This window comes from Myripristis murdjan, chromosome 14 (genome assembly GCF_902150065.1).
Source record: "Myripristis murdjan chromosome 14, fMyrMur1.1, whole genome shotgun sequence".
In the NCBI taxonomy this organism is placed as follows: Eukaryota; Metazoa; Chordata; class Actinopteri; order Holocentriformes; family Holocentridae; genus Myripristis; species Myripristis murdjan.
Window position 1 is genome coordinate 952,546 of NC_043993.1, and position 19,955 is coordinate 972,500.

Consider the following 19,955-nt stretch of genomic DNA (forward strand, 5'->3'; position numbering starts at 1 on the left):
TCTCAGCACGTCTTTTATTAGTACTGGGAAAAATGTCAAACAGATGAGCACTTTTATTGAATGAAAAATATTCACCTCTTTTGGTGGGCAGCTAAAATCTACGCTGTTCTAAACTTGTTTTGTCTCCTTCTGTGGCAAAGCTGCCCAAAAACATTTGCTGCGTAAAGCAATCCTCCAGCGTTTTTTTTTTTTTTCCCCCCAACTTCCCCAGACTGAGACAAGTTCCTACTGGTAGCATTTTGTATTAGCTTACCATAAAGACTTTAAGTCTATTATATATATATTATATGGGAGTCATTTGCCTGGCTCTGTCAAAACGATACAGCAACTCAGAAGCTGTCTTATTTATATAGCATATCGTGGACTTGAAATACATGTTTTGGAAATAAAACAGCAGTTTTAGGAGAAATTAATTTGTGCCGGATCTTTCTATCACTGTTAGAACTGAAGTGACACTGCAGTAGATGCAAGGATAAATGTGTTCATCTGGTGTAGTTTCACCATCTAACTTCTCCTGAAATGAAATATTCCATGATGTGTTTTTCAAATCCACATGATACACCGCGTAATTAGGTTTTTTTTTTTTTTTTTTTTTTCTTTTTCACTTTGATAGAGCCAGGCTAACGACTCCCATAGACTTCACGTCTTCATGCTAAACTAACACAAAATGTTACCCATAAGAACCAAACCACTGGAGGTGAAAATGGTATCCAACACCTTGTCTCAGTCTGGAGAAGTCAGAAAAAGGGGATTTCCTTTAAAGTTCGTAGTGATACAGTGCTACAAAAAATGTCACCTTATGTAGGCTAATGTAATGATGCTTTAGCACCATCTAGTGGCCGCCACCATCTGTATACAGACTCTCGAGGTCTGGAATTATAAGCTAAATAATATTTTAATTATCATACACTACTCACAAAAAGTTAGGGATATTTGGCTTTTGGGTGAAATTTATGGAAAATATAAAAAGTTCACACTACAGTGATATTATATCATGAAAGTAGGGCATTTAAGTAGAAGCATACACTGGTGATTTCCTCATCTCAAACAATTTCTTGAAACAAAAGCCAACAACAGTGGTGGGTATACCACAACAAAAAATGTCAGTGTCAATAACTTGTCATGTGCCCTTGAGCATCAATTACAGCTTGACAACGACGTCTCATGCTGTTCACAAGTCGACTTATTGTCTGCTGAGGCATGGCATCCCACTCTTCTTGAAGGGCGGCCCTCAGGACATTGAGGTTCTGGGGTACAGAGCTCCGAGCCTCTACACGGCGACTCAGCTGATCCCATAGGTTTTCTATGGGATTCAGGTCTGGAGAAAGTGCAGGCCACTCCATCTGAGGTACCCCAGTCTCCAGCAGCCATTCCCTAATGATACGACCTCGATGAGCTGGAGCATCAAACACCTGATGTGAATTTTGCCGTTAAACTCCTCGTTAGAGAACAGCAACTTGTGCAAAAAGTACTGAAACATTGAACAGTTGGACATGTGCATTCAAAAGTTTACAGAAGGTCACATTAAGTTCACCTGTAAAGGTTATAATGCATTTTAGGTTCATCCTGAAATTTCACCCGAAAGCCGAATATCCCTAACTTTTTGTGAGTAATGTAATTGCAGGCATTATTTTTACACCGCACATCAAGTTAACACATGAATTTAGAAATGTTTAAAGGAACTATAAGTAGTATCAGGCCAAGAGACAGCCACAGAAAACACAGCAGACGTTTATTTTAAGCTTCAGTGAGTCGTAATGCTCTAAAGTTCCACCAGTACATTTTGCTGTTTACAAATGAACGTTTCTGTTGTGAAATGGTGAATGCAGCAGCTCCTGTGCCTGGTACAGAGAAAGTTAGTTTGACACCCTGATCCCATTCCAAGAAACAAGTGAAGTGAAATTTAAAAAGCACTGAAGCTCTCTCTTCACTTGTTTCATTCTTGTGCTCACAGTCATTTTGTAAGTGAAGGTGGCACCTGTTTTACTTTGAGAACTGAGCTGCCCACGTATGAAGCCGCTGTCATATTCTGTACACATGAAGATGGTGAAATGTTAACACTGTTTTATCATCATGACAGATTTCATACACTTTTGTACATTTTGAATCTGTGTTTTGTAAGTCGGATGAATGTGAATGTTTTATTTTATGAACATTGTGTTGAAGCTTTTTTTTTTTTTCCTTTCTATCACATCCAATAAACACGCTGCCATGCGCTTTGAATACAATGTACTCTTCTTCAGATTCACATTGAACGTTTGATTTATTGCCGAGTGGGTTTACATCAACAATAATTAGCACAGAGTGTTTTAAAATGGCTTCTCCTGCATTTAGGGAACAGGCTACATAAACCAGCTTTAATGTAAAACTGACCATTGTTGCTGTGTGGTCGAGTCCACATGGTGGTGAAATCTTCAGTCATCTGGCCATTCAACTCAAATTTCCAAAGTGGAATCTTGCCCATGATTGATCTACTGTGGCTTCAGTGTGAGACGTCACAGTTGTATGACAGAAAGTTCCTTCACGTCAAATTATAATAAAACTCTGCATAAGCAGATTTTTAAACAAAACTTTATCTCAAACAACAACAACAAAAAATGCCCAACAGGAGCACTTTTTGAAAATATTTTTGTATGCACAAGATTGCAGGATGACTTGATAGTTATGAAATTGCTACAGAGGTGGAAGTAACAAATTATGTTTACTCATGTTACTGTGACTGAGAAGTAATTTCACTTTTACCTCAATTCAGTTATTTGCTTGAGTTTTGTCCTTCACCACATTTTACGTCATATTCATTACAGAGAACAAATGATCAGTGACATGTTGTGGAACCTTTCACAATAAAAGCTCAATCAGCAAAGAAGAGGAAGCTGCTTCAACTTTGTTCATTCTGCTTTTAGTCAGAGTGCCTGGAGAGAGAGAGTGGAGCGACCAGAAGCTCAAAACGCTCGTCGATCACGTGGTCTATGTAGCCCCCAAAAGTTCCAGGAAGTGCTTGGCGGGCAATAGAAAGCAATAGGAAAACTACGATAATTGGTAAAAAATGATCAATAATGCTTTGTTGTACAATATTTTTTATAGTTGTGTTAATTGATTTGAACTATGTTAAGTTTACTAAACCTGTATGGTCGTCTACAGCAATGTAAATCATAATATTTTCTCATTTCATCTCTCAGATTTGACTGAGGCAGACTAACAGGTGACGAACAATGATTTGCCAACTGACAACACAATAAGTCTGGACTCACAACATAATGATAACTGTTCTTACAGGAAATCCATGTCCAGTAAATAAAATTTGGATTTCTATTCATAGCAAATAAATGGACTTCTATCATTTTGTTAACTACTCTTACTTATCAATATCTCCTTGTGTGAATTACTTTTAAGTCTGTTACATTCACTAAATCTGTACAGTCGTTGACAGCAATAAAATATAAATATTTTCAGTTTTATGTTTTTTTTTTTTTTTTTTTTTTTGACTGAGGCAGACTATGATTTTCCAAGTAACTACACAAGTCTGGACAAATATATGGATTTCTAACTATCCCAGACTTACTCTCTACATATTATGCATAATAAATCACACACACACACACACACACACACACACACACACACTTTTTGTTTTTCCAAATGCACTTAATAACAAAATGAATTCCTTTACAACAGCATAGTGCTCTAATAGATCAGCATGTCTAGCCATGTGTTGTCTCTGCTGTCCTTGAATACAGTCTTCACCATGGTATGCTGTGCTGCATGGGGATGCTCCAATCGTTCAGAGAAAGGCATGCTTCCCCAAAGACAGGCACAGGAGGAAAATATGGATGGTTAAAGTCAGCAGGAGAAATATGACCACCTTCATTGATTGTGAAAACAAAAAAAATATGTGAGGTAATCATATTCAAACAATGCATTGCATATTTTCAAAGACCACACCATTGGGAAGTTTTTTTTTTAATTAAAAACAGAGAACACAGAACAGAGAAAATAACAAAAGCCAAGGGAAGTTGTGGAAGGAGATTTATAAGGTTGAAGTTGCAGAATATAAAAAAAAAAAAAAAAAAAAAAACACTTAAAAATGACCAGGAAGGTGAAGACAAACAGTAGCCCAGTTAATGCCAGGCGACCCTGGAACAGCTGAAGGTTCCTCTGGACAGTGCTGCACAAGGGAAGAGTGATATACAGCTGAGCACAGGAACAACAACACTGCAACAGAAATATTTCAGCTCCTAGAAGAAGTCCCACTTTAGTGTCTCTCTGCTTCTCTGCTCTTATCCTGCAAACTGGGACAGTGCTGAGTGCTGTCTAGTGCAGGAAATACACTCAATCAAGTCTAATCAGCCACTTATGCAGAACACCTGCAGCATGCACAAGAAGGTTGTGAAGTGGCATCACTGCTTCTGGACCACACAGCACCTAGTGTAGGTAACTGCTATCAACTGCACTATTCCACAAAATAGCTCACTTTCTACTTATTATGTAAAATGAACTGTGTTATTATTGGCCTGTATGGTGTTAAGTGTGTGCAATGTGGTGCTAATAAGACACATTATGACCCACAGTCCAGAATCAATATCCTCATATCATGTGCTTTGCCCATCATTCCGCAGCCTCAATAACATTTCTTAAACAATAATTCTGTAACTTTTGCCAGTAATGTAATAAGGTATTACATTGTTTACATTTCACTTGGTGCTCAAATGGTTAAGGAAAGAAGGCAGGGCTGGAGATCAGTCCAACCCTCAAGTACATAAATAGTCAGAATCCCTAGAGAGACGGTGTGTGTGTGTGTGTGTGTGTGTGTGTGTGTGTGTGTGTGTGTGTGTGTGTGTGTGTGTGTGTGTGTGTGTAGCTATTTGACAGAGGCAACAGTAAAGTCATGGAAATGTGACACTATAGCCAATACATAAAACCTAAATAAAGTGATATATTATTACATTATAAGCTTCAGTGATTTTTAAATTATGTATTTATTTATTTATTTTAACCCAGCTAATAAGGTATTTTAACCAGCCAATAATGTAATACCTTATTTCATTATTATTAAAATTATTATGCTATTGGTTCAGAAATTTGACAGTTTTTTCTGATTGCTTAAGCGCTGTCTTTGAAACTATAGGCTATTTTTTGTGAAACTCTACACACTAACCACAAAACTGTACAGAAAAACATTCTGTCTTCTGGCAAAATCAAGCAATTCTTGCAAAGGTTGTCAAACTCTTTTAAAAACTTGTGTTTTTGTGTCAATGCAGTACACACACACACACACACACACACACACACACACACACACACACACCATCACTGGAGTAAGCACATCATGAAACACCAGCTACACACTGATAGTGTAAATGAAAAACACATGGCTGTTGCTTTTTCTGTCTGCAGGGAAGCAGTTTGCTATATAGTCAGTAAACACACACACACACACACGTGCACACACACACACACACACACACACACACAGGTATCCAAATGAGCATAGATGTGTATTCCAAACACAACATACTCAGTACAAATAAGAGGAAAAGTTTTATTAAAAAAAAAAAAGCTGCAACAGTAGAAGAAAACAAAAACATTTGTGCCAGAAAGAAAGAACCGAAAAAAGGCAGAATCTCACTTCTTTGTGGGGCTGGCCGTAAGACTTTACCTCACCTCCTTGTCCTCTTCCTCCCCTTCCTCGTCCTCATCCTCTCTGTTCAACATTGGCCTCTGTTGTTGTCCAAACCAGATGTTTCCCTGTGGCTCAGACTCTGATTTGTAAGTGAGCTCATTATTTATGTCAAAGGGTTTTCACGTGTGTTAATATTGGAAAGGTAATTGACAAAATACCAATACAGTATTTTACTACATTAAGAAGGGAAAAATTATTAGGATATTGGTTATTACATTACTGGCAGATGCAGACATAAAAAACAATGTTTTTCAAAGTGTACATATTCAAAATGAGAAAATGACTCCAACTTAACATGTCATATTTATAGTTTGAAATGTTTATTGGGCATGCACAATCTTGGATTCTTTTTTGCTGATATCCAATATATCAATATTTAGTATAAAGCTGTAATCAGCTGATACCAGTGATATGCTGATATTATAGTGCAGCCAGACTTTTTGCTGAATTGCCCAGTTGTCTGTTTGGCAGACAAGATCATGGTAGCTGCTGACTACACACCACAGGTTACTGTAAATAATACTGAAAAAATGAAGTTTGTTCAAATCGTCTCATGGGTTAGTTGGGGCATGTGTGAGGGTAAGCCTGACTTTTTGTTTTTTACACACTCCTCCATCATGGGTAGTTTGTCATGGAGACATTTTGTCACGGTTGGTTGAGTTTTCTCTCCCCAGTGACTGAGCAGGAGCTCAATCCCCTGATAATCCATATGCCACTGACACACACACACACACACACACACACAAAGGCAGAACTTACACAAACAACACATAAGTAAATTGTGTGTGTCTGAGTCGGTGTATGTATTAGTGAATGAGTGTGTGAGCACAGGTGTCAGTGTGCTCAGGTCCTCTGCTTGAAGAATTAGAGGAATTTGTTAGAGGCTTTGTTGAGCGTGTGTTCCATCTTCTTCTTCTACGGCTTCCTGTCCTCTCTCTGGGTCAGGAGGCTTTGGGTTTGAAGAATTTGCGTTGGGGAGACAAACAGGCCTGCTGGAGGCAGAAGGTGCCAGTCAGCAGTCAGTTAAGTGACACAGGTTAGTTCTGATTGACTGGGCATCCGCCTCAACCACTTCAGCCCACTTAGTAGAGCAAACTCAGCTAATGAGCCGCAATGATCTGATCACCTCTCACTGCAAAATACACCAGCACTTCGTGGCCTGTTGGTCTTTCTGCTGAGCACAGCAGATCCATTATTACTGGACATTTCCATGTGTTCTGAACATGTTATTCAAACTCATGAGCAGCCCCTGCCTTACTTTGGCTCAACAGTGGAGAATAATGCCAGCTGAATTTGGGTGGCACCAAACAACGGCACTGATACTATTTGAAATGTGAGCTCCAGTCCTGCTGTGCGGTTTGGTGAAGGTGAAAAGTATAATCCAAACTGCAGGAAACGACCTTAAAACTCAAGGATGTAAGGAAACAAATGTCATCAGAGAGCCAGCACTTCCTTGTCCTTAGAAAGCTTGAGCATTACAAAGTTGAGGCAGGGGACGTATCATGGCATATTGGGGCCACTGCAGGGAGAAAAACAAAATTATGGAGCCAGGAGAGGGGAATGAAAAGTCAGAATTTCTGAGATTAAAGACATAAATTTATGTGACAAAAACTGACAAATTTACAAAAACTCACAAAGTTGTCAATTTACAAGGAAAAAATCTGGAAAAAATAGTCTTCACCTTATCCAAATCAGTGTGTTGTTTTCTTCTGAAGACCGTATTTCACCAATTAATCGCCCGGCCGCAAATAGCCACCTGGTTCTTTTAAACGCCTGGGGTCTGCACCCATTTTGCGTATTAAACGCCCACCCGAATAACAGCCAGGGCGATTATTTGCATTATATTGAGGTAACCCAAAATAAGGCTATTCACCTTATTTTGCAGCAGTAAACAGTTAGCTGCACAATAACTGTGAGGCACTTCCGTTTTCTGTCCAAATAAGAGAGCTAGCTAACGTTAGAAAAAAAAGGGTGTACCGTAATCTTAAATTGCCCGACTGTAAATATGTTGGACAGTAACTGTGATCACGATAATGGCCTGGTGCAGGTCTGTGCAAAAATAAATAAAGGCCTGCAGCGAATAGCCGCCTGGTTCTTTTAAACGCCCGGGGTCCAAGTTGATTTTGCATATTAAACGCCCGGGCGATTAATTGGTGAAATACGGTAGGTCCAAGTCACGGCAATGTCTCTTCAAAGTTTGGATGCTGATGAGAAGATTGGGATTCTGGGCTCAAATCAGCAGGATTTCCTTCTTAGTAAAGCTGACCGCAAAACAATTTGTATCGAAGCATCTGGAAATGAAGCTCTGGACAGAGCTGAACGCCACAACTTTGTACTCACAACTCTACAAAACGCACCACTTCGTCTTTTTCTTCTCTATCTGATAACAGCAGTTACATGGTGCCGCCTATTGGCTTGGATAGGACTATAGGAAAATAAATAAATAAATAAACAAGTAAAAGAAAGAGGGTTTTTTCATAAATTTGTGACTTTTTCCTCACAACTTTACCGCTTTAATCTTGAAAATTCGGATTCTCTCTTACCACTACTTATTACTCTTATTACTAATTACTTACTACTCTTATTACATAATATCAATTAGCCCTCTTCCCATCTCTTATGAACTCACTTTTTTATTTACCTTATATTGCATGCATGTACTTATATTCATTAAGGTCAAAAAGGGGAACTAGAGATTTCACAACATATAATAAAATGTGTTTTTTGGGTTGAAGCAGCCACCTGATAGTGTTCTGCCACATAGTCCTTAACATTCAGAGACCCCACAACTGACAGTTGGCTGTGGAAAGCAAACATTTCCCTGGGGACTATTTTCCCTGGCAGAGGAGAGAGCTTTTTTTTTTTTCCCTGCCCCAATTTCAGAAAGTCATAATAACACAACTGTGCTGCTGCTTTTAGGAAAACAAATGTGGAGGACTTTTATGGTGATGGAATACTGGTGTCAAGGAAATTTGAAGTCTCTGAAAGTTCATTTTCATATCGTATTGGAATGGATGGAAACCAACAGCTGGATCAAAGGATAAAAGCTTCCGTACTCTGGGAAAAGATTAGCAGAAACATGTGCTACCTATATATGATATTATGCTCAACATGCAGAATCACTGGGATGATTCTGTATTCTGTTATTCCTCTGGCTTCAGAGACTAAAACCAAGTTAAAGTTTTTTTTTTTTTTTATGTTTTGATTTTATGTGTTCTATGTATTCCATTTTTTAACTTTAATATTTAAAGTGTGACAATACTGTGAGAGTTTTTTGTCTTGGTCCTCATTAATTGAAGACACAGTATTGGCAAAAAGCTGATTTCCTTCACTTGTGGCATCTATCTCTGCTTTTATGTTCATTCTATGTCTACTTACATGTCAAGCACTTTAACCTTACAAAAGAAAACATATGAAATTTGCCTAAGAGGGGAATAGAAATTACAAATACAAATTCCAGTGGATTTTGCCTCCGAACCACTTACTGTTTATTTAAAAGCCCTACACAAGATCATCTCATGGAGCTGCAAGTCAGTCTGCAGTACACAGTTATTATTATTAATGCAGGGTTGAAGAGTTTAAAAATGTATACTGACTGGTCCAATTGAGGTGCTTTAATTACAGGTAAATCTTTAAAACCTTTGAAAGTTCCTACCTGCTACGCCACAAGACTGATTTCTATGAACGTTTGTGGGATGATGCATCTTGTTACTGATTGGCCAAAGGTGCACTTGCATCATTCACAGGTCATGATGTGTTCATTTTGTGGTAAATTAGCCTTCCTCTTCCACCTAAGCAGCTGGACACTGTGTTCCATCACCCCAACTCAACGTGACACCCCTCCAACACACACGCACTCACACAGCAGTGGGCGTGTCCTGGTGGTGCTGAGGGGATAAATGGAGAGGAGGCCCACCGCTCTGCCTCACACCACCCAGCTCTCAGCAGACCTGCTACTCCTCCTCCTGCTCATCACAGAGTCACCTCCTCCATCTTCTCCTCCTCCTCCTCCTCCTCTGACTCTACAGGTGAGCCACTCTCCTCCACCTCCCATTCTTCCTCTTCTTCCTCGCAGACTTATAAACTTGCCTCGTCCACCTCCCTCCCCACTTCTCAAGCATCTCACCCTTCTTCTCCTCTTTCTCCTCCTCCTCGTCTTCACAGCAAAGTTTCTGGACTTTTTCTTACTGTTAATATACTGCTAATATATTGCTAATGTTCTAATGCTTTTATTTTGTAGTTCATCCCTATTTTGTTTTGCTAGTTTTCCTAAAACCAGCAGCACTGTTGTGTTTTGATGACTTTTTGAGGGTGGAGTGAAAAATGCTCCCTCCGCCAGGGAAAATAGTCCCTGGGGAAACGTTTTGCTTTCCACAGTTAATTATCCATTGTGTGGTTTGTGAATTTTGAGGACTTTAGCTGCAGAAGCAGAACATTAAAAGGTGCCTGTTTCAACCAGAAATTCAAATTTTGATTCTATGTTGTGAAATCTTTAGATTCCCTGCATGATTTGCTAAATGGTGTGCTTTGATGTAAAATGTGGGGAAATTGTAGTAAATGGGCCAAAAATTAAAAATCATTGATAAAAGTCTGATTTCTTCATACATTTGAATGTAAAAGTGCTTTATGTGCTCTTTTTTGATGAACTGATTAATCATTTACTCTCAAAGTGATCAGAGTCCAATGTGAGTGTCTTCAAATGTCTCCCTTAGTCTGACCAGCAGCCAAAAACCTCAAAGCATGAATTTGATCAAGATTTGAATGGAGAAAAGGAAGACAGTCTTAGCATCTTAGTGAAGCATGGTGTTTTTTTCTTGACGACTGAAAGCCTAAAATGATTAATCGATCAAAATGATCAAAATTCTGCAGACTGACTAATCAATTAATGGTTTCAGCACAAATATTATTATTATTATTAGTGGCTGTACTATTTTTAGTAACAGTATCTGAAGATAAAGAAATGGAATGAATGTGTTATTCTCTCTGTGTGTGTGTGTATGTGCGTGCGTACAGCTCTATACCAGCATGGCCCTGTGGCTCCAGTCTGCCTCTCTGCTGGTGTTACTGGTCCTGTCGTGGCCGGGCTCCCAGGCTGCTGCCCCGCCCCAGCACCTGTGTGGCTCTCACCTGGTGGACGCCCTCTACCTGGTGTGTGGGGACACAGGCTTCTTCTACAACCCTAACCCCAAGAGAGACGTCAACCCTCTGCTGGGTGAGACTCACACACACACACACACACACACACACACACCTCAGACTCAGAATTATCATTAATTATCATTAATAATCAGAATTATCATTCTGATTATTCAATATTAAATAACTGCATTGTCCCCTTTCACAAGATCCAGCATCTCTCCAAGTTCAATCAAAATCAGTCTGGTAAACTCTGAAAATACATAATTTTCAGAGTTTACCTGACTTAATTATAGCGCATCAATTGTATCAGATTTTTTTTTAAGTTGCAAAAAATGAAAGAAAGAAAGAATGATGGAGAAAAGTTGATTCAACTGACAAAACATGGAATAAGGACATAATTAGGGGTCCAAGCACCAGTGCTGGTTCCCAGTATTAGCGATGCTGGGAGCCCTAATTAAATTGCTCCAAAAATTTTTTTAATAATAATAATAATAAATAATTATATATATATATATATATATATATATATATATATATATATATGCGCACACACACACACACACAGACAGACACACATATTTTTTTTAGTTTTATTTGTAAAAGTGTTTCTGAGGCAAAACTGTATAAGGTAGAAACGTGAAATTTTCAGGGGAGGTATGGAATGATGTAGCTTGGTCACACACCAAAAATGACACAAGGTAAACATGATGGGGTGTTTTGGGTCCCACATGGTACATTACACATTCAAAGACTTTACATCTACTCATTCCTAACACTGATTTGAATGCAGGACACACCCATTTCAAACAAACGTTTCAAATCCCGAAATATGCAAAACTTACTTGCCTCCAACAGATCATCATTTTTCACATTCAGATCTTTATAACATTGGCCCTGATTATCCTACAGACATGTGACCTGTGTCACATCAGGTGGGAAGCCATGCTCTACAGCTGTCATACAGGGTGTTGCCACTTCCACCAGATTCCACTTTCTGCCATTTTAAATTTACTGAAAAAACTTCTTTTTCAAACTCTTACTATCTCACCATTAGAGTGCGGATTGGGAGGCATCTTTTTGTCTGTATCCGTCCCACGCCTGACAGCATAGTAATTGAGCCCGACCCAGACTCATCAGGCATCCTTGTTTTTGTGTCCAAACCCGTCCTGAGCCCAAGATTTTGTTAGGTTAAATTTACAGCCTAAAATAGCCTATGTGTTGCCTTCAGTGTCATCATGTAAACTCCAGCATTACACAGAAGGCTGCCCAGGACAGACAGTAGGTCTATCATTTTTCACTGAAATAACACCAGTGTGACCAAACCCAACCCGAACCTGAATGTTATTTCTAAATATTTTTCCCAACCAACACGTTGGGTCCCGTTGGGTCCCGACGGGTCCCAACAGGCCCCAGTCAGATATCCATACTCTGCCCACCATACCATCCAAACTCATAGGATTTCTGGACCCTGTGATCACAAGTTAGTTGTTCAAAAAGGTTATTAAATATTTTGGGACGTTGTTTTGAAGCACTTTCTGGCCTTGAGATCAGACTGTTTCTGCTTGCTGGATGAGCAAACCACACTTCATAAACTGGGCTCCATAAACAACCACTCCTACTCTTATTTCTGAAACATGGAATTTACATGTAGTCTGTGACACTTTATCACAGGTTCACCATCTCTTTGTAGAAATAAGAGCAACACACGTTTGGCGCATTAACTTCAGTCCTCAGCCCCTTCAACCCCACCCTTTAAGCCCTGTTCTGTGCTGCTCTCAGCCTCGGAGCTGCATCAACTCCATGTGCCTGCAGGTTTGAGCTGCGCCAGGTGCTTGGACCCCACGTACACCTGCTGCAGGTCCAGTTTCATGACTGAGTTTGTGGCCAGCCAGACCTGCTACTAAATTACCTGAAGATCTAACGTATTAATCATCTGAGTCTGGATCAGAGATGCCAGAGATACGGCCCCCAAATCTGGCCAGTGAGGACGTCTCATCTGGCCCCCAGGATGTTTTGGAGGGAAATGAGGAGAACATAAACAAAAACAAAACAAAACAAAACAAAACAAAAAAAGCATATTTTTAAAATCTAAATAATTTTACATTTAATAATTATCAACTATGTGTGATAAGCAAAATAAGCATTTTGATAAATTAATAAATTCATAAGTTCTGATAAATTCTGGTAGTTTAAGTAGACCTAGCAGTACAAAATATCCATCATGTGGAAGTAAAGTTAAAACCAGCAGGCTATTCATTTAGCAAACCTGCTGTCATAAAAGCAAAAAGTTGACATGAAATGTAGATTTTTTTCCAGAAAGATGGAGAGAGCAGTTCATGTCTTCTGGTAGGTAAATGACAAACCTGTCTGCTGTGCATTTGCTATAGCTCTCTCTTCTGCTTGATGTAATTCTACATTATGTGTTGTTTTCATGAGTCAGCATGCAGTTTCTCATTGATTGGTGATTGATTTAAAATAATAAATCAGAAAGTAGCCTAAAACATCCATGTATCATACTGAGGCTAGTTAAAATAATCCAGGCCCCATGAAGGTCTCATTTGACTGAATGTGGCCCACGACCTGATATGAGTCTGACACTCTTGGTCTGGAAGCTTCTTGTTTCCTCTGATTTTGATTGTTTAAATCTCGTGCATGGCCATCTGTCCCGACAGGGTTCCTCTCTCCTAAGGCCGGCGGAGCAACAGGTGGAGAGAATGAGGTTGCTGAGTTTGCCTTCAAGGACCAGATGGAGATGATGGTGAAGAGAGGCATCGTGGAGCAGTGCTGCCACAAGCCCTGCAACATCTTTGACCTCCAGAACTACTGCAACTGAAGCTGGCTGACCCTCAGCTGACCTCAGCCCAGCTTCACTAAGCCTAGCCTAGCCAATGGCATTCTGGCTAATTTAGCTCAGCAAGCAGCTCAGCATCTTGGCTAAACTAGCCTGCTCCCCCCTGCAGGGCTGCCTCCTCTCTGAAAAGCCAGCTGTTGTCATTGTACACAAAAAAGTGCTGAGAAGTAAATGAAATTATTTTTTTCCAAGAAAATAAATTTCTATGAATTAAGAAAGTGTTGTGGCTGAGTTGTTCCTTCATGGTATCTATCTATCTATCTATCTATCTATCTATCTATCTATCTATCTATCTATCTATCTATCTATCTATCTATCTATCAGTTTGGTTCATAGGTATTTGGACAGTGACATAATATTCATAATTTTGTCCTTGTATTTCTGTATTTTCAAATCCACCACAGTGGACGTCACCGCATTTTCAGAGGCTCAGAGGCTAAAATCCACTTTGGTGGAGTACAAGGGCAAAATTATGAATATTCAAAACTTATGGACCTAGCAGTTGATAAATATACCAAACGTGCCATGCAATATTGATGTAGTTTATTTCATTTTAATTTTGTTTTGCAAACGCAACCTGTCACTAGATTTGTGGCAGCTCTGTTTTGATGAAAGTCACTAGTGTTTTTTTTTTTTTTTTTTGTCAGCTCATGATACATTTTGCTGGTGGCCTGCTATCTTTCTACATATTAACTACATGCCCATTCAAAAACTTTTTGACAGACAGACAGGCAGACAGACAGACAGATAGACTGATGGAATAAATCTTTCCAACTGAGACTTTCCTTTTCATATGAAGTGAACCTGACATAATTAATTTAATTGATTTTTTTTTCATTAATGTCTATGTTATTAGACTATTGTAAATCTAAGAAAACACACCCCTGGTCTTTCCACATACTTTAGTTTAACTTTACTTGAGCATATTACTGGGGGCTGAAGCTGAAGGGATCTTTTTCCCCCACCATTCTTTCATTCCATAGGAGGTTTGTGTCCTTCCTGCCTGCAGTTTCACTGTTGTCCTGCTTGGCGGGGCAGGTTCACCTGTTTTGAGTGCGTCTGAGCCCGGTGGGGCGGGGCTTGGTGTCAGGTGTCTCCTGCCTACCTCTGCCTCTCTGTTCACTTTCAGGAACGTCCCAGTCTCGTCAGTAACTCTGTGTAGCAGAGCTTTCATGCATGAAACTAGACGTTGGTGGATAAATCGTGAATTCATGACTCCGTCCTCTCTGACCTGGAATCAGGAATAGATTTTTGTTAGTTTTTTTCCCCTTTTCTCTTGGTCAGTGCTGTTGTGATTTAGTGGATTCTAAACAAAGGCAGCACCATGCAAGATGCTCACCTCACTAATGAGACGTGCAGGAATGGTAAGAGACTGCCTTTTAAACATCACTTTGAATTCAGTGATGAATTCAGACATCAACATTATATTACATCATAGCTTCTCTCTGTCTTCCTGTGAGGGTGAGTGTGTGTGTGTGTGTGTGTGTGTGTGTGTGTGTGTGTGTGTGTGTGTGTGTGTGTGAGAGAGAGAGAGAGAGAGAGAGAGAGAGAGAGAGAGATAGTCAGAGGGAGAGAGAGGGGGGGAGAGAGAAAGAGAGAGTGATTCCTCTCAAGGAAACATCTGAAAGGCGTGGCGGCAAATAAGTGTTAACATGAGCAAATTATGGAAATGAACAAATTAGTTAACAATGTTCTTTTCTCCTCCAGGACAACTGTGCAACTGTTGGACTTTTAAATATATTAAGACTAATAACAGCCACAGTTAGCCTACAGACAGGATGAATCCTAACAGTAAATGTCTAGTGTTACATTCTTAGAATATTCTCTTTTTTAAAGTGGGGTTAAGTGGTATGCAATTCACATTATATATATATATATATATATATATATATATATATATATATATATATATATATACACACACACACACACACACACACACACACACACACATATATATATATATATATATATATATGTATGTATGTATGTATGTATTTTTTTTTAAAATTATAGTATCCCTATAACTTACTGTTACTGTTACTGTTTGGTAATCCAGTTTAAGAAGTTCATACACTCTTCTCCTTAATGACAGTTGCTTTTTAGATAGATAGATAGATAGATAGATAGATAGCAATAGTAGAAAACAAAATATACTTCTCAATACTAGGAGGGAAATATGTGTCTTTAGAAAAAAGAGTAAGAGTAATAAAAATGAAATATACTGAAATGAGATAATGAAATAAAAATGAAATATAATATAGGAGAGTGTGGAGTTTGGGCTCAGCAGGAAACTGTGGGAGAAGTGTTTAAAAACCTGGATTAAGCTTCAACAGAAACATCTCGATCCAGGAGATAAAGGTTATGATGCATGAGGTGCAGTGCTTCCTGTGGGTTTTCCTCCTGCAGTGTAAACCTGATCAGACAGCTATCAGGTGGATGAGGAAGCTTGTTGCAAAAAGACAATCTACGTCTGTTCTAACTTGATATCACACTCTGCTCTGATTGTAATGAATCCCACATGCTGGGTGGCACATTAGACAAAACACAATGAAAACAAAGGAAAAACGCCTAAGAAAAGAAGATTGTTTCATGAAAGGAGGCGAAAGGGTGAGACAGGAAAAAAAACAAAACAAAACATGAGGACCTCGTTATGGTTTTGCCAAATTCATGTCTCAGATAAGGGCAAGTACAAGTACAAAATAAACTGAAATTAGTTAAAAATAAATTACAAGAATACAATTAACAAATCAGTGATGCTGGATCAAGGTTGTTATAGCTGACTAAAATTAAACTAAATACTAAAACTAGGTGTGAAAAAAACATTTTAGGTAACTGAAATAAAAATATAGACTTTAGAAAAAAAAAAAAAAACGAAACCTAACTGAAAAGATATTGTGCTCATACAAAACGAACTAAAAGAAAATAAAAACCTCAGAGAAAATGTGATGGAGTTGTCTTTGTCAGTTTGGGCAGACGCGCTCACACAGCCAGCATGAGTTGGCGTTGGTGCTGATATTTATTGAGACCAGGATGTCGACATGGCTGGGAGTCAGCTGCCTTCACAAAGTGTTGGCTTGGGATTGGAAGACCTATTGTGACAAACACTGCCCAGATTAGAATAAAAAACTAACTCCAGCTCATACTGACACTCAGACTCTCTACTCAGAAGAACTCTACTCAAACTAAACAGTTTAAAAAAAGAACAACTAAACTGCAACCAGCAAACCCACTCTGGAAACGAACTAAAACTAAACTGAACGGAAAACAAAAGTTAAGAATGAAATAAAAATAAAAACTATTAAACAAAAAAACTGTGCTCCATTGATGTCAGATTTGTCATGTTTGAATGCTTGTGAAAGTTATCTGAAGCACTTACGGCCCATTGTAAAAGTAATTATTGAAAAGAAAAGAAATGGTCAAAATACATTTGGCTGTTAAAATTCGGGTGCCCAGCAGACACTGTGGCAAGTGGACCAGAGATGGGATTCGACTCCCTGGGATTTGAATCTCACTGCAAAAACTCAAAATCTTACCAAGATTATTTGTCTTATTTCAAGTCAAAATGTCTCATTACACTTAAAATAAGACATGATCACCTCAGAAGTTAATTGTTTTTAGACAATTTTCACTTGAAACAGGTGAAAATTTGCTTGTTTCATTGGCAAAATTTGCCAGTTGGAAAAAGTGAAAATTCACTTGAAATAAGTGAAAATTAGCTAGAAACAAGAAACAAATTTTTCCAATGAAACAAGCAAATTTTCACTTGTTTCAAGCAAATTTTCACTTGAAACAAGAGACAATTGTCTAAAAACAAGTTCCTTCTGAGGTGATCATGTCTTATTTTAAGTGTAATGAGATATTTTGACTAGAAATAAGACATTTTTGACTTGAAATAAGACAAATAATCTTGGTAAGATTTTGAGTTTTTGCAGTGCTTATCCTGTTTGTTCTGTAACCCAGTGTGGGCTGTCAGCAAAATATGAAATATAAACTGTTAATTCTTCCTCACCCATGTCAAGTCCTAACCAAACTCCAGCCTTATCAGTGTTGTTCCTCCTTGTGCTTACTGAGGCCTGGTGTTGACAGTGTCAACATTAAAGTGCTCTGCCCTGTACCTCCTCACATAACGCAAACACAGAGTGGTCCAACCGGTATTGGATAATCCTGCAGCCGTCACACCGACTCACCGAGTGTTTGGACAGGATCAGACCTGCAGACACTAACACAACCAGGAAAGACAATTTGGGAAGGGGGGTGAAAAGGTGTGTGTGTGTGTGCCTGGTATTGCTAATGTTGTGGGGACATAAATCTGTTTACACAGTCATGTTGTGGGGACTCGCCTCCCTTATGGGGACAAAAAGCAAGTCCCCATAAGTGAAAATCATTAATTTTAGGGTGAAGACTTGATTTAAAGCTAAGATAACTTTAGGGTTAGGTTAGGGTTAGGGTTAGGGTTAGGGTTAGGCAGGTAGTGGTTCGGGTTAAGGTTAGGATAAATCTCCAGGAAATGAATGTAAGTCAATGTAATGTCCTCTGAAGTGATGGAAACACGACTGTGTGTGTGTGTGTGTGTGTGTATGGGGTGGGGTGGAGGTGGGTGGGGGCAAAGGTTACCTCTTTACATGCACATCTACTTCAATTAGTGATTTAGTACATCTCCCAGAATGCCTTTCGGCAAGCCCTTAAAGCACAGGTGTGTGAACATGTACTGTAGCATTCAACCATGGGATAAATGCAAATAGGTGATAGCAAGGCAAGAACAAGTTACACCTCTTACTCAAACACCCAACATGTGGTGTTCGTGCTGTTAGCGCTCACAGAACCTGAATGTTGCAGAGAGGTTTGTTGTGCTTGTTTGGCTGGGAGGCCTACAGCATATAATAGCGATTATAGCATCTGCAAACTAGCAGCTTAGCATGGTCAGCATCATCAAACAGGCTTTCTTATGTGATATAACCTCTTAAATACTACAAACTGTTTAGCCAAACGCCCTGCGATGGACTGGCGACCTGTCCAGGGTGTTTCCTTGCCTTCGCCCTATGAGCGCTGGGATTGGCTCCAGCACCCCCCCGCGACCCTAGTGAGGATAAGCGGTTTAGAAGATGAATGAATGAATGAATGTTTAGCCAAACACTGGCATATTTTCCTTCGATGGCTGTAGAGGGCTGAGTTTTAGAGCTAGAGTGAAGATACTGGTATCATATAAAAGTAGACATTCTAAGGCATCAATTGATATGAAGTATGGCTAGGTTGTTGACAAGGCGGCTGAATATTACTTCAAAGTTTGGCTAAATTGTGGTGAGGGAAAAACTAGCACTATTTTCAGAGGGGTCCTTTCACCTCTGACCTCCAGATATGTGAATGAAAATGGACTCTATAGGCACTAGAACGCGGAATAGGCCGCATATTTTTGTCCAAACCCGACCTGAGCCTGAGAGCATTGTAACCGAGCCCGACCCAAACCTGCCAGGCATTCTAGTTTTTGTGTCAGAACCCGACTTGAGCCTGATATTTTGCTTGTCCTACATCACTAGGTCACATTTACTGTCTGAAACAGCCTATGTGTTGCCTTCAGCGTCGTCACATAAGCTCCAGGACTATACAGGAAGTTGCCATGAACAGACAGTAGGCTATCTGAAATAATGCCAATGTGACCGAACCCAACCTGAACCTGAACATAAATATAATTATTTGTCCAAAAAATGACATTTTTGATTTTGATTTATTTGTAAGTAGAACTCATTTGAAATGTAAAATGAAATCACCTTCTCAAGCCTGTGCTTGATTTTTCCTCAATCCCTTCGGGGCTTAATGGCTTCTGGGATCCTAGTAATAGGATCTGAGCACGTGATGGAGGAATGCACAGGGCTGGGTAGAAATTCAGCTGAATTTGCATTAAATCTGGTTGTTTTAACGAACTTCATGCTGAAAGATGTTTTTTTCCAACTACGTTTAAGGTCCCTGTTGTAGGTTAATTGCAATTTTACAAATTTCCAGTTTATTCCCTGTTAATTCCCATATATCCCTGTTAATTCCCATGGAATGTTTCAAAATTTGAAAATTCCTGGAATTTTGCAGCCCTGTGTGTGATGATGCACAGTGGCCATTTCATTGTAGTGAGATCATTTTTTGAAAGTTGACCTCACTGTATAAAATGACCTTTAGTGACCTCTAGGAGAATCACAGCCTTATGAAACTTTACAGCCACAAACTAGAGAGCGAGGCCGATCAGAGGATGTCTGGTTTTCCAAGTAGATTGACAGTAAGGGGGAGTTTCTGAGA

The 19,955-nt window shown here is 39.2% G+C and overlaps 2 protein-coding genes across 4 annotated transcripts in view; both read left to right on the forward strand.

The window, feature by feature from the left end:
* The first annotated feature begins 4,326 nt into the window (after window positions 1-4,326).
* On the forward strand, window positions 4,327-13,854 carry ins (preproinsulin). Of its 3 annotated transcripts, none has more exons than XM_030069018.1 (4): window positions 4,327-4,427; window positions 9,480-9,708; window positions 10,694-10,892; window positions 13,492-13,854. In XM_030069018.1, the coding sequence occupies exons 2-4, from the start codon at window positions 9,580-9,582 to the stop codon at window positions 13,650-13,652; spliced, it is 489 nt and encodes a 162-aa protein (XP_029924878.1). In that variant the 5' UTR covers window positions 4,327-4,427; window positions 9,480-9,579; the 3' UTR covers window positions 13,653-13,854. The 3 variants fall into 3 exon arrangements, with proteins under 3 accessions (XP_029924878.1, XP_029924876.1, XP_029924879.1); XM_030069016.1 differs by having other exon boundaries at window positions 4,365-4,427; window positions 9,477-9,708; XM_030069019.1 differs by having other exon boundaries at window positions 4,391-4,431; window positions 9,477-9,708.
* Window positions 13,855-14,818: 964 nt separating this feature from the next.
* nipal4 (NIPA like domain containing 4) overlaps window positions 14,819-19,955 on the forward strand; it is an 18,265-nt gene continuing 13,128 nt past the window's right edge. Inside the window, exon 1 of the mRNA XM_030069754.1 lies at window positions 14,819-15,034. Coding sequence (XP_029925614.1) covers window positions 14,995-15,034 — 40 coding nt within the window. The 5' untranslated portion in view covers window positions 14,819-14,994. The remainder of the gene's footprint in view (window positions 15,035-19,955) is intronic.